The sequence below is a fragment of the Balaenoptera physalus genome (assembly GCF_965194825.1).
Source record: "Balaenoptera physalus genome assembly, chromosome: 4".
In the NCBI taxonomy this organism is placed as follows: domain Eukaryota; kingdom Metazoa; phylum Chordata; class Mammalia; order Artiodactyla; family Balaenopteridae; genus Balaenoptera; species Balaenoptera physalus.
In genome coordinates, this window is record NC_138891.1 from 140,044,633 (window position 1) to 140,072,156 (window position 27,524).

General features: G+C 43.1%; 1 protein-coding gene across 5 annotated transcripts in view; it reads right to left on the reverse strand.

Moving 5' to 3' along the window:
* The window catches only part of ERG (ETS transcription factor ERG), a 293,551-nt gene that overhangs the window by 174,999 nt on the left and 91,028 nt on the right, over window positions 1-27,524 (reverse strand). For all 5 annotated transcript variants that reach the window (XM_082458823.1, XM_082458824.1, XM_082458827.1 and 2 more), the window contains one exon: window positions 9,089-9,176. In XM_082458823.1, coding sequence (XP_082314949.1) covers window positions 9,089-9,127 — 39 coding nt within the window. In that variant the 5' untranslated portion in view covers window positions 9,128-9,176. The remainder of the gene's footprint in view (window positions 1-9,088; window positions 9,177-27,524) is intronic.

Genomic DNA, 27,524 nt, shown 5'->3' on the forward strand with positions numbered 1-27,524 from the left:
ACTCGAAGCATCACACAACGTTAAGTATGGCTCCTCTGACTGGTTGCTGAGTTGAAGGCACTAGTACCCTTATCCAGGTGATGTGTCCAGCCTGCACCTAGAAATGTGAGGCTGGAGCTCGGGAGAGAAACCAGAGCCAGAGATAACAGAGTCCCCTGTATGAAGGTGACAACTGAAGCCATGAGAGTTTGAGGTCAGAAGGTGAAGAAAGTACAAGAAGAAAAGCCGAAGGTGGAATTCAACCATGGAGAGCCTGTAAGTTAAGTCCCGTCCCCACTCAGGCAAAGCGTTAGGTGCGCCCGTTGGGAAACACACATGTCGCATCCTGGACTCACCGTCCCCACTAAGCTCACCTCCAGCTCACGCCCCCTCCTCCACATCAGCAGTCCCAACACCAGTCTTGCAACAAGGATACCGATGCTCAAACCCCAAATGCACCAAAAGAGCCACACAGGCAACATCAGCGTCTGCCACAGAGGCTGACGACTCCAAAACACTCAGTTGCTGGGGGCTGACCTGAAACATTCTTGATTCAAATTCTTGATTAGTTAATTTCCCATAAGGCGGAAGAAGGGGGAAGGACACTTCTCTCCCGTACTCTCATTACACCCAATCACGGAGCCCAGGAAACCTGCTGGCATTCTGAAACCCGAGTCCAAATAATGTTCTCTAAACCCTTCCACGTGTGACTCAGATATTCAGAGCAGTGGTGCAGAACAATGAAGCCGCCAGTGTAGACAGAAAAAAAAATCAGTTGCTTTGATAAATATTTACCATAAGGCTAGGTTAATAATTAGTAATTATTCATTATCTAAAGCAAGGTCGACAGAAACACCTTAGGTGTTTGTTAAAATGAAGATCACTGAGCCCAACCCAAATTTACTGGAGAAGCGGCTCTGGCAGACAGCCCAGGAATCTGCATTTTGATTAGAATTCCAGGATACCTTTAGAGAACCACTTCTGGAGGAAAACTGCCCCAGAGGGGCTCTAAGCCAAGCACGGACAACTTCTAACCATTCTCCAGGGAAGTGATCTGAACCTCTTCTGACCCCCGTTTACACCCCTCGGTAAGGTGGGTGCCCTCCCTGAATGTCAGCGTCACTGAATCTTAATGAGGCATTGCTAGTGTGGGAAGGAGCACGCCATTAAGGCCCCCTGCACCCACCCTGAGCACAGCCTCTAGCAGGTGACCAGGCTCAGCCCCGAGGGGCGCAGGAAGCCAGCGGGGAGAGACAGAAAGTACAGCCCTGCTCCAGCAAACCTCACCTAGGACACCTGCAGGTGAGAAGCTTGGGTGTTAGAAGTCTCCACAGTTGTGCCATATGGAATGTCCTGAAATTTTTTAAAAATATTACCTTCTGGTTATAAAAAGTAATACGCATTCATTGTGGGAATTTTCGCAGATTTGCTCTTCTGGGTTTCATTAAGTGCCACCATCTCGCAGAAAAATGAAAGAGCAAAATATGAGCTGGCAGCTCTAAACAGCCAGTCACCAGGCTTATTGGGATGTGCTAACCCCACTGGCATCTGATCAAAGCTGATCTACTAAGGAAAAAACAGGCAGCGTATCAAAGGCTTACATCATCTTCACAGTACACAGATTTGGGGAGGAAAACTCTGGCCTCTGTTGAGTATATCATCGAAAGGATAAGCTGTCCACCTTCCAGGGAAGCAAAGTCACTATAAATCAGATTTGCAAGATGTGCAAAATGCTTACAATTCAATGGGTCCTTTGTCAGTCACATAGGAGCTAGGTAGTGAGATCCACTCTTCTCCAGGGCGATGGGATAAGTCACCGCCAGCCACAGAAGCCACCTAATTGCTTACTCGGGATGCAGATCAGGGCGCTTTTTGTATCTGCCTCGTGTTATTTTAAAAGCATTCTGCTCATCTTCTGGGTTCTCAGGCCTCCCAGTGACCTTGTGCTTAATACTGGCTACTTCTTAAATCTTTTTCAGACCCTTCCTTCTATGAAATGCAAACAGGGTTTAAGTTTAGCATCTTTTATAGTCAGAAATATTTAGCATTACTTCCAGAGGCAGCCACAGAATCATGTGGGAAAGAAGTCAGTTCAGCAGTTGGCTTCTTGGCAAGTACTGACCCTGTTATCTTTCCAGTTCTTTCCAGAATATTCCCTCTTCTTCCTTCTCTCCTTCTACTGCTATTATGTAAGAGCATGCTAATATATAATATTATATATTAATAACATAACTTTATATTATACAACTGCTTTAGTTTTTAGTAATATAATATATTGCTATATCATTAACAATAATATTAATAATATATTAATATATACCATGTTAATAATATAATTATATATAAATATATAAAATGTTAATATCAGTAATATATAAACAATATAAGAATATATTATATAATTACTATAACAAAATACAACATATAATATATTGCATCATATATTAATACATTATATAATGAATATGATATTAATGACATTATATTAATAATAATAGGCAATGTTATAATAAGTGTTAATGGGAGCTGGGCACTGCTCTGAGTGCTTTAAAAGCATTAACTAATTTAATCCTCATGATCCTAGGAGGTAGGTACACTATATACCCCCATTTTACAGCTGAGGAAACTGAGGCAACTGATAAGAAGTGGCACCAAGCTTCAAACCTAGACCATCTGGCCCCAACCCTAAAAATGGGCAAAAAAATATAAAAGTTAAAGGGGAATGGAACAGGAAGGCAAAAAAATCATTAGAAACAAACCCTGAGTAAGCCGATTTTTCAGTCCTTTTCCACAAGTGGAAGGTATCAACTAGAAACCAGAACAGAGAAACTGTTTACCCTGTGGTCAACTGTGACTGATCCTCACACGAAACCTTGGGGAGCAGGAGCTGGGATGAGCTAGTCATGAACACCAGAACTGAGCCCGGCGTCCTCCTCAGGACGACAGAGGGTCAACAGGGCAGTGACAAACTCCAGGCATTTCTAGACACAGAGGCATGCGACCTGCACCTGGGAGCCATCAGGCCCGTGAAGTGCACTCCAAGTCACGTGTGTGCTCTACCTGAAATACCTGGCAACGTGGGACCCCCCAGGAAGACCCTGGAGACACCAGGCTGTCTCCAGGCAGAAGCAATGCTGGCCGAGCACAGGGCTAGGAGCGGGACGAGGTGGGATGGGTGAGGTGGCGGCAGGGGGGAGGCCCAGCCTCTGCCCTGTGCCATGTCCCAGAACATGTGTTTGGGAACATGTGTCCTGTGCCCCGGATGGCAGGTGCTGTGTCTTTATGATCTCTTATTCCCACACCCACACTCCCAACCTGTTTCGAGTACAGGGAAGGCTTTGATACATGTTTGCTGAATGAATGAACGAGTGAATCAGAGACAAGATTCCTTGCTGCGAAAGGGTGCAGCGGAGCCACCCACAGAGCTACAGGCGGGTGGAATCACTCAACTCAGAAATGACCAACAGACTCACCAACAGAGAACAGACCGTGGTTGCCAAGGGGAGGGGGAGAGATGGATTGGGAGTTTGGGGTTAGCAGATGCAAACTAGTATATATAGGATGGATAAACAACAAGGTGCTACTGTAGAGCACAGGGAACTATATTCAATATCCTGTGATAAACCATAATGGAAAAGAATATTTTTTAAAAATGTATATGTATATATATATGTGTGTATGTATAACTGAATCACTTTGGTGTACAACAGAAATTAACCCAACATTGTAAATCAACTATAGTCCAATAAAAAAAAATAACCAGAGCTGCCTGGAGAGCTTCGTGCTCAGCTTCCGTGTAGACACAGCCCCTCACTGCAGTCCCTGCCCAGTTGTCACTTGACCAGAGCTGGCTCCCACCCGCCTCAGCAGCTAGACCAGCGCTGGACAAAGCGATCTCTAACACTGACGATCTGCCGCAGTGGAGAATGGTTTACAGTTAGAAAGTGTCTTCCCAAATATCATGCCACCTTGAGCTGCCCACCTTGATCTTCCCTTTCTCTTCTTTTAGTATCTTAAGTTCTTTACTGTAAATATCACTCTTACACAAATATGATATGTGATACTTGTGCAAGTTAAAGAATAAGAAGCAAACGCTCTTGCCTGCATCCTCAGCCCACAACAGGCAATACCAGGATCTCAGAAGCCCCCTGAGTTCCTCCCCAAAGTTCTCCCCTCCCCCACAAGGCAATTTCTATCCTGAATTATGTACATATTGTGCCTTCGTTCTTCTTTTTGCCACATACGTGTGTGTCTATGAACAACATATGTTTTGTAGTTTTGCCTTTTTTTTGATCTTTATACATGGAATCATACTGTGTTTAAAGTATGATACTTTATTCTTAAATAAATACAGTATGATAAATACAGTATGATACTGTATTTATTCTTCTGTGACTTTTTTTTCACTCAACCTTGAGAATCATGCACATCGATGCACAGACACAGGTAGATGCTTGTCGTTTTTTCTTCACTGCTGTATAGTATTCCATTGGAGGACTAGACCACAAGTTATTTATCTGTTCTCCTGGCATTTGGGTCGTTCTAGTTTCTTGCTTATGCATGTTTCCTGGCACCTGTGTGCAACAGGGCGTATACCCAGGGGTGGACCTGCTGGAGCACCATTAGCTTCAGAAGGTAATGCCAAACTGGTACCAAAGCACAACTGGTATTGTACCAACTAACCACCAGTGTGGAGGAGAAGACCCTCTATGTCCCATCCAAACCTCCATGGTAGGAACTGACATTATCTGTATATTATTTCTATTATTTCCCTTATCTCCTAACCACCTCTCAGAGCAACTAGCCAACATGTCTCATATATGTACTCATCTCCTCTGATGTGGTCATGATATGTGTTAGATACATACGTATCCATGAAAAGTACATGATGTCTTTTGGGGAGCGTACATGTTTTCCTATGTGTAAATAGTATTGTGCCACAGAGCACATCCTCTTTTAGATTTTTTTCATTCAAGTCAATATTTTTTAAGACATACCCATGTCGCTCTGTGTGTATCAGACACGACAATATTCTGTCTTTGAGATGGATATGTTATCCTCATTTTACAGACCACAGGAGCTCTCAGCAGGGTCTTGGTGCATTACCCGTAATAATAGCTCACTGAATCCTCACATTAACCCCCAAAGTAGGTGCTTCCACTTCAGACAAGAGGAAACCAACACACAGAGAGATTAAGGAACTTGTACAGCATCACCGAGTTAGTAAACGACAGGGCAGGATTTGAACTGAGTCCTAGGACACTAGGACCGTCTCTCTTATCCATGATATGAACCTAGCTAAGAACACGCAGCTCGGAGAGTTTTGGGAACCAGCATCTCTGGGTCACACAGCCATTGATCCATGGAGTAGAACTAAACTTCAGACCCTTCCCCTCTCAGTCCCATCCTCCTTTGGCCAGTTCCAAAATGTCTAGTATTCCAAGTGGGTAGCTGATGAATGGCAAAGGGAACAATTACAAACTGTACCAATCAGATGTTTCTTTAAAGCTGGAAACTTGACTACTCTCCACTCTGCTCATCCTCTTCGTCTCTAATGTTAGTAAATGAAAATATTAAAATGGAGCTCTTATGAGGAAATGCAATGATGTAAATCGAGAATTCCGATGAGAATTCTCATCGGAATGAGAATTCATGACCAAAATCTTTGTCAAATCCTAGTAAAATGGATTTTCTAGTCTTTTTTCCCTGCTTGGGATGTAACAGAGAAGAACAAACCTGACTCCCTATTAGATCCATTCTTTCAGCTCTAACCCTTGCGCTCTGTTGCCTGTGCTTAGTCATGCTGGCTCTGCATGTTTTGTAAAAGAATGTTGCCTAGAGCCTGAAATATACAGGACAGCCCATTCTCAAGCCTCTGACTTTTAAAGGTGTAACACTCTTCCAATCATATAGAGATAAAAAGTTGCAGAGCAGAAAATAACAATTGTCTTGTTGGAGGTTTATAGGACAACTGTGACCAGACCCACGTGGACAGCTGTAAAAACAAAGGATTCCGGCACCAAGAAGTCTGCAACAACCAACCACGCCCCCTCCCCTTTTAGTATAAAAGCAGCCTGAATTCTAACTCGGGTGAGATGCTTCTTTGGGACACTAGTCCGCCATCTTTTCAGTCTGCTGGCTTTCTGAATAGTCGCTATTCCTTCCCCCCAACAACCTGTCTCTTGATTTACTGGCCTGTCATGTGACAAACAGTTCGAACTTGGACTCAGTAACAGGGATAAGAGTCTGGGTCTGTCTTTGGCAGTGAAAGGTGCTACCCCTTAGCAGAGCAGAGGCATGGTCACATGGCCTAACCAGCTCAGAGCATACTGGTGTGACACTCGCCATAATTTCTATTATAAGACAGTGCTTGGAAGGGCCGGCAAAGAAAGACAAATCAGAATGTGCTTAATAACTTAATATTTTCATCAATAAAGAATAAGCTGAAATACGTTTAAAGTTCTATTCATTTTCTTTGTAAATCAATTGCCACAATTGTTACATTATTTAAATCAAGAATATCTAATATTTCACAATTATTTACCATCCTTCCTATTTAAAAACTATTTCCAGCTCCTTAAATATATGAAAGGGTAAAAGTAATTGCTCTGGCAGAAAAGAACTATAGGAAATTTTGCGGAATACATTTCCTAAATAAAAAGGAACATTTCTTTCCTCCAGATCAGCCTATGGAGGGATACGAAGGCCATATAAAGTCTTTACGGCTGTCTCCTTGCACACCTGCCAGGTGAAGTCAATTCTGTGGAGAATTGAAGTCCTTTTCAGATGAGAAAAACATTTCTGTAGCAGTGAGCCAAAGACAAAATCTTCCACTATCTACATTAACATAGCAAGTGGAACCTGTCACGTGTCATTTATAAGAACTTCCTCTCCCAGAAATAAGAGCTGCATTCCTCAGCCCACAACCAGAAACTTCTCAGCATAGAAAATTTTACTGAATAAATTCCCCAAATCGAGTATTTTAAGGGAACAGTGGAAGGCAAACTATTTTCCTGACTGTTGTCAAGGACACCAATTTCATATACAAAAAAAAAGGAAGTCCAGGAATAATTATTCAAATTCCAATAGGTGGAATTTGATAGATTTACCAAGGAAACAAATGTCTTTAATGCAATTCTCTCTGCCTCAAAGCCAACATCAGCTATTATTATATGCAACTCTAAATTACCAAATCATCTTCAAAAGACACAGAAGCAATTTTAGTTGAAATTTGTTTTTAAGAGACTCTCAGGGTTCCATTTCTTAAAATTATCTGTCACTTATATTTATGTTAACCAATGTGAGGATAATAAGATAAATCAGAGCTAAAAACATAGCTCATTCCTGAGATCAAATACAGAACATTTCTACTAAACACTTTTTCAGAGATCATGTTTCTCACATGTGTCTGTTTGCACTTGATGAATTAACTTTTAAAAATCTGCAATAATTTCTTGCTGACTTCATCTTTTCCTTCTGGTTGGTTACGAATAAAATGCCAGTCAAAGTGGATTTCAGTTGTTGTCGCTCATACTCTGAACTATAGAAGATATTTCTTCTATCAGCTTCTTTCCCTGAGAGCTTTTCTTTGCATCCTGCAGCTTCATGGTCAACAGAGACTAAAAGAAAAAAGTCCCCTCCCCCCATCTGTGTGTAGCACAAACACATTCCAGATATTTCTGAAGAAATCTTATCACATCCACAAGAGTTTTCCCACGTGCATTTCTGTAGACATAATGGCCATGCCCCAATCAACTATCACACAGAAATCAAATGATAGTGTCAACCCAGAGGATCTGCCCCTGTCTGTCCCTGGATGAAACTCAGAATGCGCCACACCCCTGGGATTCCCCGTATCTCTGACACTTGCAGTAACACCCACAAAGCTCAGAAAATGCATTTAAACCCTTATTACTTCTAATTCCACTTTCAAAGAAATTAAACATGTATGAATGTGAGTTGTACATGGTACATATAACACTTTCGCAAATATACTGCTTTTAAAATGCACGTGAGTCTGTAAATGTGTGTGTGCACGTGTCATTTTGGAGGGCGTTTTATATTTTAGTCCAAAAAAAAAAGAGATAAATTTTTCAATACCATAAACTTTCCTCTCCTTTATAAGCCACTTTTCCATTTTCAATACATATTTTAGGTAAAGAGTAAAAATTAGTAAAACCGATGAGGCCATTTGGGGAAATGAATTTATATGGGGGAAGCCAAGAACTGGTAAGGTAGTGAGTGAGTTGGGCCAATGTAGACAGCTGAACCAATCAGCACAGGTGTAGACAGCCTATCTGGATCATGTAGCTCGAGCCCCAACTTTTTCTGTAACTTTTATTTGGGTCAAGTATATGAAAACCATCACTTCATTTCTCCCGGTGGCTATAACCATGTGTACGCGGAGTACTGAAAGGAATGGGCCGGCTTCCTCTCAGGGACTTGCCTGGGCTGGAGTCTCCCTTCCCTGTTGTTCTCTCACCTCCAGAGCTCCAGGAAGAGCTGTCAGTGAGCAGGCGGGGCAGGTGCGGGGTGACAAGCTGCTGAAGTGTCAGCACGCCCAGATAAAACGACACGGCTGAGCACTGGAAACCCTCTCGTCTCTCCCTAGGTAACCCCAGGAAGTGTAAAGGAGATGAACTTAGAACAGAAGTTAGAGAATTTGGATGTGGTTTTCAATGTTAACTCAGGGGTCAGCAATCTTCTTCTGCAAACAACCAGATAGTAAATATCGTCGGCTTTGCCACCCTATGTTCTTTGCTGGAAGGACTCAATTCTGCCGTGATAGTGTGAAAGCAGCCCTAGACAGCATGGAAATGTGTGTGTGGCTACAGTCCAGGAAAACTCTCCTTCTGGACAATGAAGTCTAAATTTCCTATAATTTACATGCACTATGAAATACTATTCTTCTTTTGATTTTTTTTCAACCATTTAAAAACGTGAAAAGCATTTTCTTAGCTCATGGGCTGAATAAAGACAGGTGGTGGACCGGGTCTGGCCCACGGCTGTGGTTGGCTGACGCTTACATTCGCTGACAGGTGGGCAGGCATCCGCAAAAGTCCAGCCAAGGAGGAAGCCAGGGCAGCTTCCTGGCCGAGATGGAACCTACCTTGATATGAGCTGCCGGGTCTGGGACAGTCTGAATCATGTCCTTCAGGAGGCCAGCACGGTTACCATCTGTTCAGAACCTGAGGCACCTAGAAGACACAAAGGGGCAACACAAATAGTAATAAACAACCAGGTTTCTTTGTTTGGTTTTCCATTAGGACTGAACACAACACACCAATGGTAAAATAATCCAAGCTCTGCACTAAACATTTGCCTTTAGATATGCAGAGTAAATGAAGTGACGCGAAAACCCAGCTCTCTCCCGTTGGGAATATCACTTACTTTTAGTCCCCAAAACCCTAATACGACAAGTCCCCCAAAACCCAAGTCAAATTCAGTTCACGCACATCATTTTACATGGGCAGCATCAATGAGTGATCATTTAAAGGAAGAAATGAGACCCCCAAAATGATATTTTCTCTTATATTGAGAGAACTGGACTTTTGAACTTTCTACTGAAACTAATGCCATGTACACATCTGTAAGCCTCATAATTAAGCACTTAATAAAAAGCACAGATACTGGTCATCGAGTGCTGAAGTGGCAGCCCTGGGGCTAAGGGCTCCACACACATTTCTCATTTAACCCTGACAACCACTCTGAAAGCTCACATTCCCATCGTCTAGTCAGGGATGTGGACTCCCAGGGAGGTTGCTAATTTGTCCATGATCACCGGATTAATAAGCAACGGAGCCAGGATTCAAGCCAGACTGGCCTGACTCCAAAGCCCATAAGAAACTTTGGTTTGACATAATTAACAGGTTTCACTCTGTATTTTGAAGATACTTTAATTCATTTGAAAATTTAATTTAAACTTAAATGAATGAAATATTAAGGTGCCCATACTCTAGGGAGAAATACTTCATCCAAAATTTTCCTTTCTTCAGATTCTGCACCAGTGCGTTCTGGTTCTTGTCTGCCTGCCCCTCCCCATCCCAGATTCTCCACCCCCACCCCATGCTCCCCCCAGGGCTGACCCCTACAGACTACCTCAGCTGGGCTCCTTCGCCTTCTGGCCCCCGTCAAGTTTGATCAACATGACACCATCTGGAGATCACGAGGCGGGAGGAGAGAAGAGTAGGGACATTTTGCCCTCAACCCTTCCCACCATCCACTGGAGGCTCCCTCCATTCTTGGCCACGGTCTGGCCATAGCTAGATCCTATGGGGACCCCTCCCATCCTCGGGACCCTCCCCCAGGGCTCCAGGCTCCAGGAACCATTCCCCAACCCATCTTTGGTTCTCTGTAGATCTTAGCCATCAGTTGTTTTCTGGCACTGAAAATACCTCTTCTCATTTACATTTTTAGGGGCCGTAACTTTTTTATTAACTATTATTTTTGTGTGTTTTCTTCTTGGTAAATCTGGCTCATGACTCTTAGCAGTAGGAAACCACAAAACAAAAATTCACATCTTCATTACAGGACTACAGACACAAAAGCTGACTTCCAAGTTTGCTATTGAACACATTACTCCAGGGATCAGCCAGGGCACTCGCCGGAGTCCCAAGTACATCTGTATTCTGGGCTTTCCGACCCTCTCCAGGTGCAAACACATCCACCTCCAACATAGACGGGCTTCTCATGGGAAGTCTTCGCCTCCAGGTCTGTGTGTGGGGTGGGTCTGTCCCCCAGATGGCTCCACGGAATCCTCCCAAGATCAGGGGAAGCTTGGCTGTCCAAGATGACAAACTTGGAACCTTAGACATTATTTTTTCCTATAGCCAAATTTTTTTTTTAATTATTATTTTTTTAAAAATTTTTTTAAATTTATTTATTTATTTATCTTCGGCTGTGTTGGGTCTTCGTTTCTGTGCAAGGGCTTTCTCTAGTTGTGGCAAGCGGGGGCCACTCTTCATCGCGGTGCACGGGCCTCTCACTGTCACGGCCTCTCTTGTTGCGGAGCACAGGCTCCAGACGCGCAGGCTCAGTAGTTGTTAGCCAAATTTCTTGATCTTGGAAAGTAGGCAATATCCCCCCCTAAGTCTAAAGCAAGTCCTTTAGGGGGATAAGAGTTGCTAAAAATGCACAAGGAATGAAGCACTGTCTTGAAACTGAATTGGGCAGCTCTTGAAGGTAACCCACGCTCTTGGCGCACAAGGGAGAGGACAGAGGATGGCAGGCAACCTGGACAAAGGTCTCTCGGGGCTGGCTCCTCTGGGAGCAGGGTGGGTGGGCAGTTCCTTCCACTCCTCCAAGACGGCCTCCTCAGTGCAGCAGAAGTCACCCCAGGAAAAGACCACTCTGCTCCTAGGGTCATTCAGCCCAGAGAGGTCCATCCTGGAGGTTTCCTGACAAAAGCAAGTCCCCCCACTGCAGGACCCCACATTCAGGAACAACCGCTTTTTCTGTAGGTTTTAGCATCTCTCTAGGGTAACCCAACCCACACAGTCGCTCCGCCCTGCACCCACATGCTGCTGCTCGAACCACAAGCTTGTCCCCCGCCCCCTCCAAGCCCAGCTGAGTTAATGACTGCCTCTGATCCAGAGAACGCTGCAGAAGGGACGCTCTGGGGTCCTGAGCTCAGACCTTCACAGAACCAGAAGCTTTCCCTTCCTGCCTCTGGGAACCCAGTCCCTGTGCCCCAGGGCAGCACGCGGCAGAGGCCTGAAGTGGGTGTCCAGCTGACACCTGCACCATGTGCCAGGCCCACGAGGGAGTCATCCTGGACATTCCAGAACGGTGGTTTCTCAGATGACTGCAGCCCCTGCCGACACCAAGAAAGGAAAACTACTGTCCAGCTGAGTCCAGTCAACCCACAGGATTATGAGAAATTGCAAGTGGGCTCTTGTTTGAAGCTACTCATTTTGGGGCTAGTTGATTACACACATAGATAATCGAAATACCCTTCGTGTGTTGTAGATACACAGAGAAGGTAGACTAAGTAGCTTACACTTTCCTGTCACACTATGGTAGATTAAATGATGGTTCCAATTCTCTACTCCTCCCTGGGTCCATGCCTTTTGCCATGTGACTGTGGTTCCTCTCACTAAGTAGGGTTCGCTTCCCCAAGCCTTGTTTTTGGGCTGCCCATGGGACTTGCTTCATCCAACAGAACACAGCAGGACAGCCCAAGTCTCAAGAGGCATCAAGTGTTTGCACTTGTAACCTTCCAGCTCCATGGGAACACACCCAGGCTGGTGTGCTGGGATGAGAGGCATGTGGACAAAGCCCAGTCATCCAATCTCTCCAGCCAAGACCACTCTAGATCATCCATCTGAAAGACTACCAACCCCCAGGCTTGTGAGGGAAACTACAGAACCAAAACTGCCCAGCCACGGCCAAAATGGCCGACCCACAGGCTCAGGAGCTGAACAAATGCTACTTGTTTTAAACCACTGAGACTGGAGGTATATTGTTACACAGCATTTTTGTGACAGTCAATTACTAATATACACAATACGCTCTTAATAACCAGGTTACCAAGATGCCCCTTAAAACTTTCCTAGCTAGAGAGATAAAAGGAGACTCCGACAGAAATTTCAAAGGAAATTCATCCCAACCCACAAAAAAACATTTCCATCCATCTAAGAGACACGATCTCAAACCCTTATCCCACCCTCAAAATGAGTTTGGAAACTGAAGAGTAACTGAGAAACTCCAACCAGAAGACTCTGGGATTCTCAGAGCCCTTCTCAGCAACAGCTGAATTCTCACTTAACATGATGGGACCCTGTCAGCCTGCTGGAGATTCCAAATATAATGAAACGGAATCAACATTCTGGATATCCAAGACCACAGAAACATCACAGAAGTTACAAAGGCCACTCAATCTGTAACCAAGCAAGACATAAACCTAATAACAACTGTTTACGTCTCATGTCTTGTATGGGGAAGTTTTGGGCACTTTCAACGCATAAAGATGAAACTGTGGGGAAGGGGATATATAGATTCCAGATGCAGCACTGTCGCACCGCTCCAGGGATAGAGAAGGGGAAACAATTCACACAGATACCCAGAGGTCAGTCCTGAGAGCGGACGGCCAGTGGCAATGCCAGATGAGGGACGTGGGTAATACCTAGGGGAGGGAAAGATCTGAGTGATACGGAGAATCAAGGAGATGCCATCAAGGAGACTTAAAGAACAAGAGGCATGTACGTTGGCAGGAAGGCAGGGAAGCAGGGAACAAAAATTCCTCCCAGCTCCTCCACCTTAGGGAGCCAGAGTCTATGACCCTAACCCACCACGACCATCAGTATCATCATCAACTCAAGGGATCTACTCACCAGTCAGTGTGAATGGTGCTGCCATCCTCCAAACCAGATCAGCCAAGAAGCAAAGTCCCTAAAGCCCAGAAGGATGAAAGTTCTACCACCTTTCCCATGCCTCTTCCCTCCACAAATACCCTTGACTGTTTCTGCAGTCATTTGGTGTCTGTTCTTTTTGCCATTTGAGGGGTTTTTATGGATTTTTTTAAGAGCACTTCTAATTTACTTTTATGTCTCTAATGAGCATTTCTCAAATATTTAGTCATTGATGAATGACGTGATGCTTTTATATCACTGTGGGAGCCTTCTATTTTCTATTTTACTTGCCCTTGAAGCCTTGCAAAACCTGAATCCATGCTATCTAAAAACCCTTTCTTTACTACCTATTTCTTGCAATAAATTCCTTTGGTAATGTATATGTTTATGACTTTGGATTTCACAATCCAATATTATTTTATTACTGGGTATCTTGAAAAATGAAACGCTCCCTTCTTCGTTCTTGTTTTGCAAATGCCAGTGGCTTACTATACAGAAACACATATTTGATTTGGGTTGCTTTAGCTATAATTGCATCAAGTGTGGACTGGCACACAGGGCCAAAGGGAAAATAAGCATTTTGTAATTAGGGAGGCAAAACTGTAAAAATGGTTAAGAGGAGATTAACCAAGATGGCGGAGTAGAAGGACGTGCTCTCACTCCCTCTTGCGAGAGCACCAGAATCAAAACTGGCTGCTGGACTATCATTGACAGGAAGAACCTGGACTTCACCAAGGAGGATACCCCACATCCAAGGACAGAGGAGAAGCCACAGTGAGACGGTAGGAGGGGCGCAATCCGAGTAAAATCAAATCCCATAACTGCTGGGTGGGTGACTCACAGACTGGCGAACATTTATACCACAGAAGTCCACCCACTGGAGTGAAGGTTCTGAGCCCCACGTCAGGCTTCCCAACTTGGGTGTCCAGCTACGGGAGAAGGAATTCCTAGAGAATCAGACTTTGAAGCCTAGTGGGAATTGATTGCAGGACTTTGACAGGACTGGGGGAAACAGAGACCCCACTCTTGGAGGGCACACACAAAGTAATGTGTGCATCGGGACCCAGGGGAAGGAGCAGTGACCCTGGGGGAGACTGAACCAGACCTACCTGCTGGTGTTGGGGGGTCTCCTGCAGAGGCGAGTGGTGGCTCTGTTTCACCGGGGGGATAAGGACACTGGCAGCCGAGGTTCTGGGAAGTTCTCCTTGCCGTGAGCCCTCCCAGAGTCTGCCATTAACCCCACCAAAGAGCACGGGTAGGCTCCAGTGTTGGGTTGCCTCAGGCAAAACAACCAACAGGGAGGGAACCCAGCCCCACCCGTCAACAGTCAAGTGGATTAAGGTTTTACTGAGCTCTGACCGCCACAGCAACAGGGAGGGAACCCAGCCCCACCCATCAACAGTCAAGTGGATTAAGGTTTTACTGAGCTCTGACCGCCACAGCAACAGTCAGCTCTACCCACCACCAGAGCCTACCATCAAGCCTCTTAGATAGCCTCAACCACCAGAGGGCAGAGAGCAGAAGCAAGAAAAACTACAATCCTGCAGCCTGCGGACCAAAAACCACAGTTACAGAAAGATAGAGAAGATGAAAAGGCAGAGGGCTATATACCAGATGAAGGAACAAGAAAAAACCCCAGAAAAACAACTAAATGAAGTGGAGATAGGCAACCTTCCAGAGAAAGAATTCAGAATAATGATAGTGAAGATGATCCAGGACCTCGGAATAAGAATGGAGGCAAAGATTGAGAAGATGCAAGAAATGATTAACAAAGACCTAGAAGAATTAAAGAACAAACAAACAGAGATGACCAATACAATAACTGAAATGAAAACTACACTAGAAGGAATCAATAGCAGAATAACTGAGGCAGAAGAACGGATAAGTGACCTGGAAGACAGAATGGTGGAATTCACTGCTGCGGAACAGACTAAAGAAAAAAGAATGAAAAGAAATGAAGACAGCCTAAGAGACCTCTGGGACAACATTAAACGCAACAACATTCGCATTATAGGGGTCCCAGAAGGAGAAGAGAGAGAGAAAGGACCAGAGAAAATATTTGAAGAGATTATAGTCGAAAACTTCCCTAACATGGGAAAGGAGATAGCCACCCAAGTCCAGGAAGCGCAGAGAGTCCCATACAGAATAAACCCAAGGAGAAACACGCCGAGACACATAGTAATCAAAGTGGCAAAAATTAAAGACAAAGAAAAATTATTGAAAGCAGCAAGGGAAAAACGACAAATAACATACAAGGGAACTCCCATAAGGTTAACAGCTGATTTCTCTGCAGAAACTCTGCAAGCCAGAAGGGAGTGGCATGATATACTTAAAGTGATGAAAGGGAAGAACCTACAACCAAGATTACTCTACCCGGCAAGGATCTCATTTAGATTTGATGGAGAAATCAAAAGCTTTACAGACAAGCAAAAGCTAAGAGAATTCAGCACCACCAAACCAGCTCTACAACAAATGCTAAAGGAACTTCTCTAAGTGGGAAACACAAGAGAAGAAAAGGACCTACAAAAACAAACCCAAAACAATTAAGAAAATGGTGATAGGAACATACATATCGATAATTACCTTAAACGTGAATGGATTAAACGCCCCAACCAAAAGACATAGACTGGCTGAATGGATACAAAAACAGGACCCATATATATGCTGTCTACAAGAGACCCACTTTAGACCTAGGGACACATACAGACTGAAAGTTAGGGGATGGAAAAAGATATTCCATGCAAATGGAAATCAAAAGAAAGCTGGAGTAGCTATACTCATATCAGATAAAATAGACTTTAAAATAAAGAATGTTACAAGAGACAAGGAAGGACACTACATAATGATCCAGGGATCAATCCAAGAAGAAGATATAACAATTATAAATATATATGCACCCAACATAGGAGCACCTCAATACATAAGGCAACTGCTAACAGATATAAAAGAGGAAATCGACAGTAACACAATAATAGTGGGGGACTTTAACACTTCACTTACACCAATGGACAGATCATCCAAAATGAAAATAAATAAGGAAACAGAAGCTTTAAATGACACAATAGACCAGATAGATTTAATTGATATATATAGGACATTCCATCCAAAAACAGCAGATTACACATTCTTCTCAAGTGCGCACGGAACATTCTCCAGGATAGATCACATCTTGGGTCACAAATCAAGCCTCAGTAAATTTAAGAAAATTGAAATCATACCAAGCATCTTTTCTGACCACAACGCTATGAGATTAGAAATGAATTACAGGGAAAAAAACGTAAAAAAGACAAACACATGGAGGCTAAACAATACGTTACTAAATAACCAAAAGATCACTGAAGAAATCAAAGAGGAAATAAAAAAATACCTAGAGACAAATGACAATGAAAACACGACGACCCAAAACCTATGGGATGCAGCAAAAGCGGTTCTAAGAGGGAAGTTTATAGCTATACAAGCCTACCTAAAGAAACAAGAAAAATCTCAAGTAAACAATCTAACCTTACACCTAAAGAAACTAGAGAAAGAAGAACAAACAAAACCCAAAGTTAGCAGAAGGAAAGAAATCATAAAGATCAGAGCAGAAATAAATGAGATAGAAACAAAGAAAACAATAGCAAAGATCAATAAAACTAAAAGTTGGTTCTTTGAGAAGATAAACAAAATTGATAAGCCATTAGCCAGACTCATCAAGAAAAAGAGGGAGAGGACTCAAATCAATAAAATCAGAAATGAAAAAGGAGAAGTTACAACAGACACCGCAGAAATACAAAACATCCTAAGAGACTACTATAAGCAACTTTATGCCAATAAAATGGACAACCTGGAAGAAATGGACAAATTCTTAGAAAGGTATAACCTTCCAAGACTGAATCAGGAAGAAACAGAAAATATGAACAGACCAATCACAAGTAATGAAATTGAAACTGTGATTAAAAATCTTCCAACAAACAAAAGTCCAGGACCAGATGGCTTCACAGGTGAATTCTATCAAACATTTAGAGAAGAGCTAACACCCATCCTTCTCAAACTCTTCCAAAAAATTGCAGAGGAAGGAACACTCCCAAACTCATTCTATGAGGCCACCATCACCCTGATACCAAAACCAGACAAAGACACTACAAAAAAAGAAAATTACAGACCAATATCACTGATGAATATAGATGCAAAAATCCTCAACAAAATACTAGCAAACAGAATCCAACAACACATTAAAAGGATCATACACCACGACCAAGTGGGATTTATCCCAGGGATGCAAGGATTCTTCAATATACGCAAATCAATCAATGTGATACACCATATTAATAAACTGAAGAATAAAAACCATATGATCATCTCAATAGATGCAGAAAAAGCTTTTGACAAAATTCAACACCCATTTATGATAAAAACTCTCCAGAAAGTGGGCATAGAGGGAACCTACCTCAACATAATAAAGGCCATATATGACAAACCCACAGCAAACATCATTCTCAATGGTGAAAAACTGAAAGCATTTCCTCTAAGATCAGGAACGAGACAAGGATGTCCACTCTCACCACTATTATTCAACATAGTTCTGGAAGTCCTAGCCACGGCAATCAGAGAAGAAAAAGAAATAAAAGGAATACAAATTGGAAAAGAGGAAGTAAAACTGTCACTGTTTGCGGATGACATGATACTATACATAGAGAATCCTAAAACTGCCACCAGAAAACTGCTAGAGCTAATTAATGAATATGGTAAAGTTGCAGGATACAAAATTAATGCACAGAAATCTCTTGCATTCCTATACACTAATGATGAAAAATCTGAAAGAGAAATTATGGAAACACTCCCATTTACCATTGCAACAAAAAGAATAAAATACCTAGGAATAAACCTACCTAGGGAGACAAAAGACCTGTATGCAGAAAACTATAAGACACTGATGAAAGAAATTAAAGATGATACCAACAGATGGAGAGATATACCATGTTCTTGGATTGGAAGAATCAACATTGTGAAAATGAGTATACTACCCAAAGCAATCTACAGATTCAATGCAATCCCTATCAAATTACCAATGGCATTTTTTACGGAGCTAGAACAAATCATCTTAAAATTTGTATGGAGACACAAAAGACCCCGAATAGCCAAAGCAGTCTTGAGGCAAAAAAATGGAGCTGGAGGAATCAGACTCCCTGACTTCAGACTATACTACAAAGCTACAGTAATCAAGACAATATGGTACTGGCACAAAAACAGAAACATAGATCAATGGAACAAGATAGAAAGCCCAGAGATTAACCCACGCACCTATGGTCAACTAATCTATGACAAAGGAGGCAAAGATATACAATGGAGAAAAGACAGTCTCTTCAATAAGTGGTGCTGGGAAAACTGGACAGCTACATGTAAAAGAATGAAATTAGAATACTCCCTAACACCATACACAAAAATAAACTCAAAATGGATTAGAGACCTAAATATAAGACTGGACACTATAAAACTCTTAGAGGAAAACATAGGAAGAACACTCTTTGACATAAATCACAGCAAGATCTTTTTTGATCCACCTCCTAGAGTAATGGAAATAAAAACAAAAATAAACAAGTGGGACCTAATGAAACTTCAAAGCTTTTGCACAGCAAAGGAAACCATAAACAAGACGAAAAGACAACCCTCAGAATGGGAGAAAATATTTGCAAATGAATCAACGGACAAAGGATTAATCTCCAAAATATATAAACAGCTCATTCAGCTCAATATCAAAGAAACAAACACCCCAATCCAAAAATGGGCAGAAGACCTAAATAGACATTTCTCCAAAGAAGACATACAGACGGCCACGAAGCACATGAAAAGCTGCTCAACATCACTAATTATTAGAGAAATGCAAATCAAAAGTACAATGAGGTATCACCTCACTCCTGTTAGAATGGGGATCATCAGAAAATCGACAAACAACAAATGCTGGAGAGGGTGTGGAGAAAAGGGAACCCTCTTGCACTGTTGGTGGGAATGTAAATTGATACAGCCACTCTGGAGAACAATATGGAGGTTCCTTAAAAAACTAAAAATAGAATTACCATATGACCCAGCAATCCCACTACTGGGCATATACCCAGAGAAAACCATAATTCAAAAAGACACATGCACCCGAATGTTCATTGCAGCACTATTTACAATAGCCAGGTCATGGAAGCAACCTAAATGCCCATCAACAGACGAATGGATAAAGAAGTTGTGGTACATATATACAATGGAATATTACTCAGCCATAAAAAGGAACGAAATTGTGTCATTTGTTGAGACGTGGATGGATCTAGAGACTATCATACAGAGTGAAGTAAGTCAGAAAGAGAAAAACAAATATCATATATTAATGCATGTATGTGGAACCTAGAAAAATGATACAGATGAGCCAGTTTGCAGGGCAGAAGTTGAGACACAGATGTAGAGAATGGACATATGGACACCAAGGGGGGAAAACTGCGGTGAGGTGGGGATGGTGGTGTGCTGAATTGGGCGATTGGGATTGACATGTATACACTGATATGTATAAAATTGATGCCTAATAAGAACCTGCAGTATAAAAAAACAAACAAAACAACTAATACTAAACTTTCATTGGGTTATTTGTATGGAAATATGTTAATATAAATGTTTCAGACATTACATGAAATTCCTAAAAATCTTATATTTGTATTTGTAAGGAAATATGTATGGAAATATGTTAATATAAATGTTTCAGACATTACATGAAATTTCTAAAAATCTTATATTTGTATTTGTATGGAAATATGTATGGAAATATGTTAATATAAATGTTTCAGACATTACATGAAATTTCTAAAAATCTTATATGTTCTGGTATAATGTTATAAGTAATAATCCTAGTTATTACTTTAAAATGTATATCTCAGAAATAACTAATTTTCTTGTCAACTGCATTATTATGAACTTTCACCAAATCTTTTACCGTGGTCATTTTTAAGTCTTTTGTCATTTACAGACAGTTCTGGGTGTACTCTGATGATTTTGCAAATATGTTTCTATAAAAGGGTTTCATCTTCAAGAAATTCATGGAAAAGACTCTGACAAGTACAGGTTTCTGGTAACTGACTGTACTGCTGAACTGAATGAATAAGCATTTTCAGAACTGTGATGAAAAACTGATGAACTCATAAAAGTGCTAACAAAAGATCAAGATGAAAAAAAACAATTAATTACATGGGACTGAGTGAACTAATGAGGATGAGTATAATTTTTGTGACTTTCTCTCTGAATTAAAAAAAAAAAAATCCCACAAGGACTCAGAGGCAAAGAATATACAAATCAATTTTCACTGCAAAGTAAAGGAGCTGTTACAGTGGAGGATTACTGGACTGAATGTCAATATTATGACATAGTATGAGTGTGTTTCATGTTTGGTAATTGCAATCATTGTGGCTTTTGTTGTGGTCATCCATGTACAATGCTTGGTGTCAGTCTATTTATCTCTTGTAAAAATAAAATACAGTGTGTGTGTGTGAAAAAAAAAAAAAAAAAAAAAAAAAAAAACCACACACAAGATTACCCCCACCATAAAAAAAAAAAAAAAAAAAAAAAATGGTTAAGAGAAGACCTGAATATCTGCAGGGCTGGGGCAAGAACAGAAATGGGCGCTCCCTAGCCCTCTTCTCTTCCCAAGCCAGTTCTGGCCTGTTTGCAAGGTCCCCACACAGTCACCGGGACACTCCAGCCCACTCAGCCATGCTGGCCATCCTTCAGGCCTAGAGAAGCACACACAGGACCTGCCCAAGGAGACGGACTGTAGGAAAGAGGCCTGTGTAGGCCCAGAAGATGTTCAGGCCAGTCTGGGCAGGAGCTCTGGGTTCCCAGGCCCCTCAAGGGCAGTGTGGAGTGGGAGATGGGCAAGAGAAGGCCCTAGAAGGCATGGGGGCAGGGCTCTCATGGAGGCTAGTGCATCCAAGCAGAGGTGCAGAGTCAGATGGAAGATGGAAGCCAGATTCGGTTTCCCTCGCCAGAAACCTAGAAAAGGTCACTCTATTCTCTATGGTCTTTCGTTACACATCTGTAAAATGGGGATCATATTACCGTGGTAGAATACAAAACACACTTGGCCTTTGTTGCCAGTTCCTGGCACAGAGGAATTTAAATGTAAATTTAAATTTAATTTAATTTTAAATTAAAATTTAAAATTTAAATTTCCTGAGTGCTAAGGGTGACAGGACCATGTTTTGCTCCAATGAAGTGACTCTTGGCAAACCCCTACAAAGCTTCAGGATGGTCTCAGAACCACCAAGCCTGGATGAGAGGCCTGGAACTGTCAGCCCCACGCCCTTCCTTTGGAGAGAGAGGAAGAGCTGGAGATTGAATTCATAATTGATCTTGCCTATGTGATGAAATGTTCATAAAAACCCCTAAACGACAGGATTCGGATAGTTTCCAAGTTGGTGAGCACATCTATGTGCTAAGAGGGTGGTCCCCCCCGACTCCTCGGAGACAGATGCTCCTGTGCTCGGGACCCTTCTGGCCCTCGACCTACAAACCTCCATCCGTCTCTTCATTTGTATCCTTATTATAATAACCTGTAACAGTAAGTACAGCATTGTCCTGAGTTCTGTGACTCCTTCTAGCAAATTACTGAATCCTGGAGGGGGGGATTGTGGGAACCCCCAACTCTGAAGCCAAGGTGGACAGAAGGGTGGGTAACCCGAGGACCTGATGCTTTCTGCTGGCCTCTGAAGTGGGCGGCAGTCTTGTGGAACCGAGCCTTTAGCCTGTGGTGTCTGGGGCTAACTCCAGGCAGTCTCAGAATTGAATCAAACTGTAGGATACTCAGTTGGTACTGGAGAGTTGGAAGACTGGTGGATGGTATTGGAAAAGACACCACCTATTTGATGTCAGGAGGGAAAATACCCTCAATTACCACCTCCAAATTGATGTTCAGAGGTTCACACAGGTGTGACGCAGGATTTGGCCAGCCTCTACTGCAACTGGTTAGTCCCTGAGTAGAACCACTGTTTGGCTTATCTTCCCTGCCTACTCCATAAGGCCTTTGTGAGGATTAGACTGAATCATGCCTCCAAAACCTCTCAGAGTGCTATGTACAGAGTAAGCACTTAATAAGTGATAATCATTTTGGGGAAGAAAGCAAACATTCTGATATTGTATAAAATCTTGCACCTTTGAGAAAAACAATTCTCAAGAAATAAATTGCCAGTTTTTCATAAGGGCCCCTTGTCTTTAATGTTAAAACTGAATTTTTAATTTTAAGCTAACTAGTGATTAAGTGAAGACATTTTAGACAAAATGGCTCTGAGCAGACTCATCATAATGAATCCATTCACCGAATGAGCCGATCACGAGACACACTCGTTCTAGATGAGTGGGTATTAGGCATGTCAGTCCCTTAGCAGCAAAACCTACCCTAAGAACTGCACAGGGCTGACTCAGGGCTGACTCTGCTCTGGGCAGTGGTCTCCTAAAGGGAGTGGGAGGAGGGGGAGGCCAGTGAGACGCCCACCTGGGGCCCACGATTTAAGGAGGTGCCCCACCCCCGCCCTCAGGCTCCTGCAGGTGCCCAGCCGGCACCTGAGAGGAAGCACCTCCTTAAACTTTGTGCCTCACTTGGCTTACCCTGGCCCCAGCCCTGGTGCCTGCACTCCCCAAGGTAAGCAAGAGAGACCAGTGGGACGTGGAAGAATGACAAACCAAATGTACCTCTATATTTGTCTAAAAATAAGAAACTGAACTCCTTCAGTAGGATATGGCTTATCTTTCCAAATGAATACAAATAACTACTGCAGTGGGTTGAACTGTTTCCAGCATGCAACCCTTCATGGATTGGAGCCCAAACGCCCAGTAGCTCAGAATGTGACCTTATTAGGAGACAGGGTCTTTCTAGAGGTAATGAAGTTAAAATGGGGTTATTAGGGTGGGCCCTAACCCAATATGACTGGTGTCCTTATTTTTTTTTAAATAAGGGAATTTTGAAACAGAGACCTGTGTAAAGGGAAGACAACATGAAAACACAGGGAGAATACAACCATCTACAAGCCAAGGAGAGGGACCTGGGAAGACTGTCCCTCACAGCCCTCGGAAGGAACCAACTCTGCCCTCACCTTTCTCTCAGACTTGCAGCCTCCAGAGCTGGGAGAGAAGAAATTTCTGTTGCCTAAGCTCCCCCAGTCTGTGGTACTTTGTTGCAGCAGCCCTGCAAACTAACACATCTTTATTTTCAGTATTTTAACTGATGAAGAATACAGGCCCTGATGGGGGGCATGGCCTCAAGAACCACATCCAATTGAATTGCACTGTTTCTTACTGGACACGAACTCTGCTCAAGGCCCGTCCCAGGCACTGTGGACTCTTGTGCCATCTACTCATCACTCCTGGCTTAATATCAGCAGAGGAGAGACTCTTTTAAGTTCTATGGCCTAAGTGAGTGTTATACAGGGCCCACCATAATCTCTTCCAACCCCTGGAACGCTTTTTGGAGGGAAGCCTGACAGTCCTGAAGAGCTAAGGGGCATGTTTTGTAGATAAAGTGCTGAAATCCTCCACCTTTATTTATTTTTTTGCATAGCTAATGAATGCGTAGACTCAATCCCTGTGTGTGCCTCTCAAAATGAGGTTTCAATTGAATTCAGGCAAAATAACTATAAAATAACTATGAACAAAACCTAGTAACAGGACAGAAAAATATAGTTATCATAAAAGCACAGGGCTGTGGACACTGTTCTTGGTCCTATGGCTCTTCTGGAAGGAGCAGGAGAAAGCGGGAGGCAGTGTAGAAAGGAAGAGTTGTGATGACTGCAGTACCTAGAAAGCAGTGATTTTAAAAACTCTATAGGAGAGACCTTCAAGATGGCGGAGGAGTGAGACGTGGAGATCACCTTCCTCCCCACAAATACATCAGAAATACATCTACATGTGGAACAACCCCTACAGAACACCTACTGAACGCTGGCAGAAGACCTCAGACCTCCCAAAAGGCAAGAAACTCCCCACGTACCTGGGTAGGGCAAAAGAAAAAAGAAAAAACAGAGACAAAAGAATAGGGACGGCACCTGCACCAGTGGGAGGGAGCTGTGAAGGAGGAAAGGTTTCCACACACTAGGAGCCCCTTCGTGGGCAGAGACTGCGGGTGGCGGAGGGGGGAGCTTCGGAGCCACGGAGGAGAGCGCAGCCACAGGGGTGCGGAGGGCAAAGCGGAGAGATTCCCACACAGAGGCTCGGCGCCGAGCAGCGCTCACCAGCCCGAGAGGCTTGTCTGCTCCCCCGCCGGGGCGGGCGGGGCTGGGAGCTGAGGCTCGGTCTTCGGTTGGATCGCAGGGAGAGGACTGGGGTTGGCGGCGTGAACACAGCCTGAAGGGGTTGGCGCACCACAGCTAGCCGGGAGGGAGTCCGGGAAAAGGTCTGCAGCTGCCGAAGAGGCGAGAGACTTTTTCTTGCCTCTTTGTTTCCTGGTGCGCGAGGAGAGGGGATTCAGAGCGCCGCCTAAATGAGCTCCAGAGACGGGCGCGAGCCGCGGCCATCAGCGCGGGCCCCAGAGACGGGCAGGAGACGCTAAGGCTGCTGCCGCCAGCAAGAAGCCTGTGTGCGAGCACAGGTCACTCTCCACATCGCCCCTCCCGGGAGCCGGTGCAGCCCGCCACTGGCAGGGCCCTGTGATCCGGGGACAACTTCACCGGGAGAACGCACGGCGCGCCTCACGCTGCTGCAACGTCACGACGCCTCTGACGCCGCAGGCTCGCCCCGCCTCCTCCGTAACCCTCCCTCCCCGCGGCCTGAGTGAGCCAGAGCCCCCAAAGCAGCTGCTCCTTTAACCCTGTCCTGTGTCAACGAAGAACAGATGCCCTCAGGCGACCTACACGCAGAGGCAGGGCCACATCCAAAGCTGAACCCCGGGAGCTGTGCGAACAAAGAAGAGAAGGGAAATCTCTCCCAGCAGCCTCAGGAGCAGCGGATTAAATCTACGCAATCAACTTTATGTACCTGCATCTGTGGAATACCTGAATAGACAACGAATCAACGTATATTGATATATGTATATTTTTTTCCTTTTTCTCTTTTTGTGAGTGTGTATGTGTATGCTTCTTTGTATGATTTTGTCTGTATAGCTTTGCTTCTATCATTTGTCCCAGGGTTCTGTCTGTCCCTTTTTTGGTTTTTTTTTTTAGTATAGTTTTTAGCGCTTGTTATCACTCGTGGATTTGTTTTTTGGTTTGGTTGCTCTCTTCTTTCTTTCTTTCCTTTTTATTACTTTTTAATTTTTTTATTTTTAATAATTATTTTTTATTTTTTATTTTAACAACTTTTTTTCTTTTCTTTCTCTCTCTCTCTCTCTCTCTCTCTCTCTCTCCCTCCCTCTTTCTTTCTTTCTTTCTCCCTTGTCTTCTGACCCGTGTGGCTGATGGGGTCTTGGTGCTCCGGCTTAGTGTCAGGCCTGAGCCTCTGAGGTGGGAGAGCCAAGTTCAGGACATTGGTCCACCTGAGACCTCCTGGCTCCACGTAATAGCAAACGGCAAAAGCTCACCCAGAGAGCTCCATCTCAAAGCTAAGACCCAGCTCCACTCAACGACCAGCAAGCTACAGTGCTGGACACCCTATGCCAAACAACTAGCAAGACAGGAACACAACCCCACCCATTAGCAGAGAGGCTGCCTAAAATCATAATAAGTTCACAGACACCCCAAAACACACCACCGGACGTGGTCCTGCCCATCAGAAAGACAAGATCCAGCCTCATCCACCAGAACACAGGCACTAGTCCCCTCCACCAGGAGCCCTACACAACACACTGAACCAACCATAGCCACGGGTGGCAGACACCAAAAACAACGGGAACTACGAACCTGCAGCCTGAGAAAAGGAGACCCCAAACACAGTAAGTTAAGCAAAATGAGAAGACAGAGAAACACATAGCAGATGAAGTAGCAAGGTAAAAACCCACCAGACCAAACAAATGAACAGGAAATAGGCAGTCTACCTGAAAAAGAATTCAGAGTAATGATAGTAAAGATGAAACAAAATCTTGGAAATAGAATGCAGAATATACAAGAAACGTGTAACAAGGACCCAGAAGAACCAAAGAGCAAACAAACAATGATGAACACCACAATAAATGAAATTAAAAATTCTCTAGAAGAAATCAATAGCAGAAAAACTTAGGCAGAAGAACAGATAAGTGACCTGGAAGATAAAATAATGGAAATAAGTACCGCAGAGCAGAATAAAGAAAAAAGAACGAAAAGAATTGACGAGAGTCTCAGAGACCTCTGGGACAACATTAAACGCACCAACATTCAAACTGTAGGGGTCCCAGAAGAAGAAGAGAAAAAGAAAGGGACTGAAAAAATATTTGAAGAGATTATAGTTGAAAATTTCCCTAATATGGGAAAGGAAATAGTTAATCAAGTCCTGGAAGCACAGAGAGTCCCATACAGGATAAATCCAAGGAGAAACACGCAAAGACACATATTAATCAAACTATCAAAAATTAAATACAAAGAACAAATATTAAAAGCAGCAAGGGAAAAGCAACAAATAACATACAAGGGAAACCCCATAAGGTTAACAGCTGATCTTTCAGCAGAAACTCTGCAAGCCAGAAGGGAGTGTCAGGACATATTTAACATGATGAAAGGGAAGAAACTACAACCAAGATTACTCTACCCCGCAAGGATCTCATTCAGATTCAACGGAGAAATTAAAACCTTTACAGACAAGCAAAAGCTAACAGAATTAAGCACCACCAAACCAGCTCTACAACAAATGCTAAAGGAACTTCTCTAAGTGGGAAACACATGAGAAGAAAAGGACCTACAAAAACAAACCCAAAACAATTAAGAAAATGCTAATAGGAACATACATAATTACCTTAAATGGAAATGGATTAAATGCTCCAACCAAAAGACACAGACTGCCTGAATGGATACAGAAACAAGACCCATATACATGCTGTCTATAAGAGACCCACTTCAGACCTAGGGACACATACAGACTGAAAGTGAGGGGAGGGAAAAAGATATTCCATGCAAATGGAAATCAAAAGAAAGCTGGTGTAGCAATTCTCATATAAGAAAAAATGGACTTTAAAATAAAGACTATTACAAGAGACAAAGAAGGACACTACATAATAATCAAGGGATCAATACAATAAGAAGATATAACAATTGTAAATATTTATGCACCCAATATAGGAGCACCTCAATACATAAG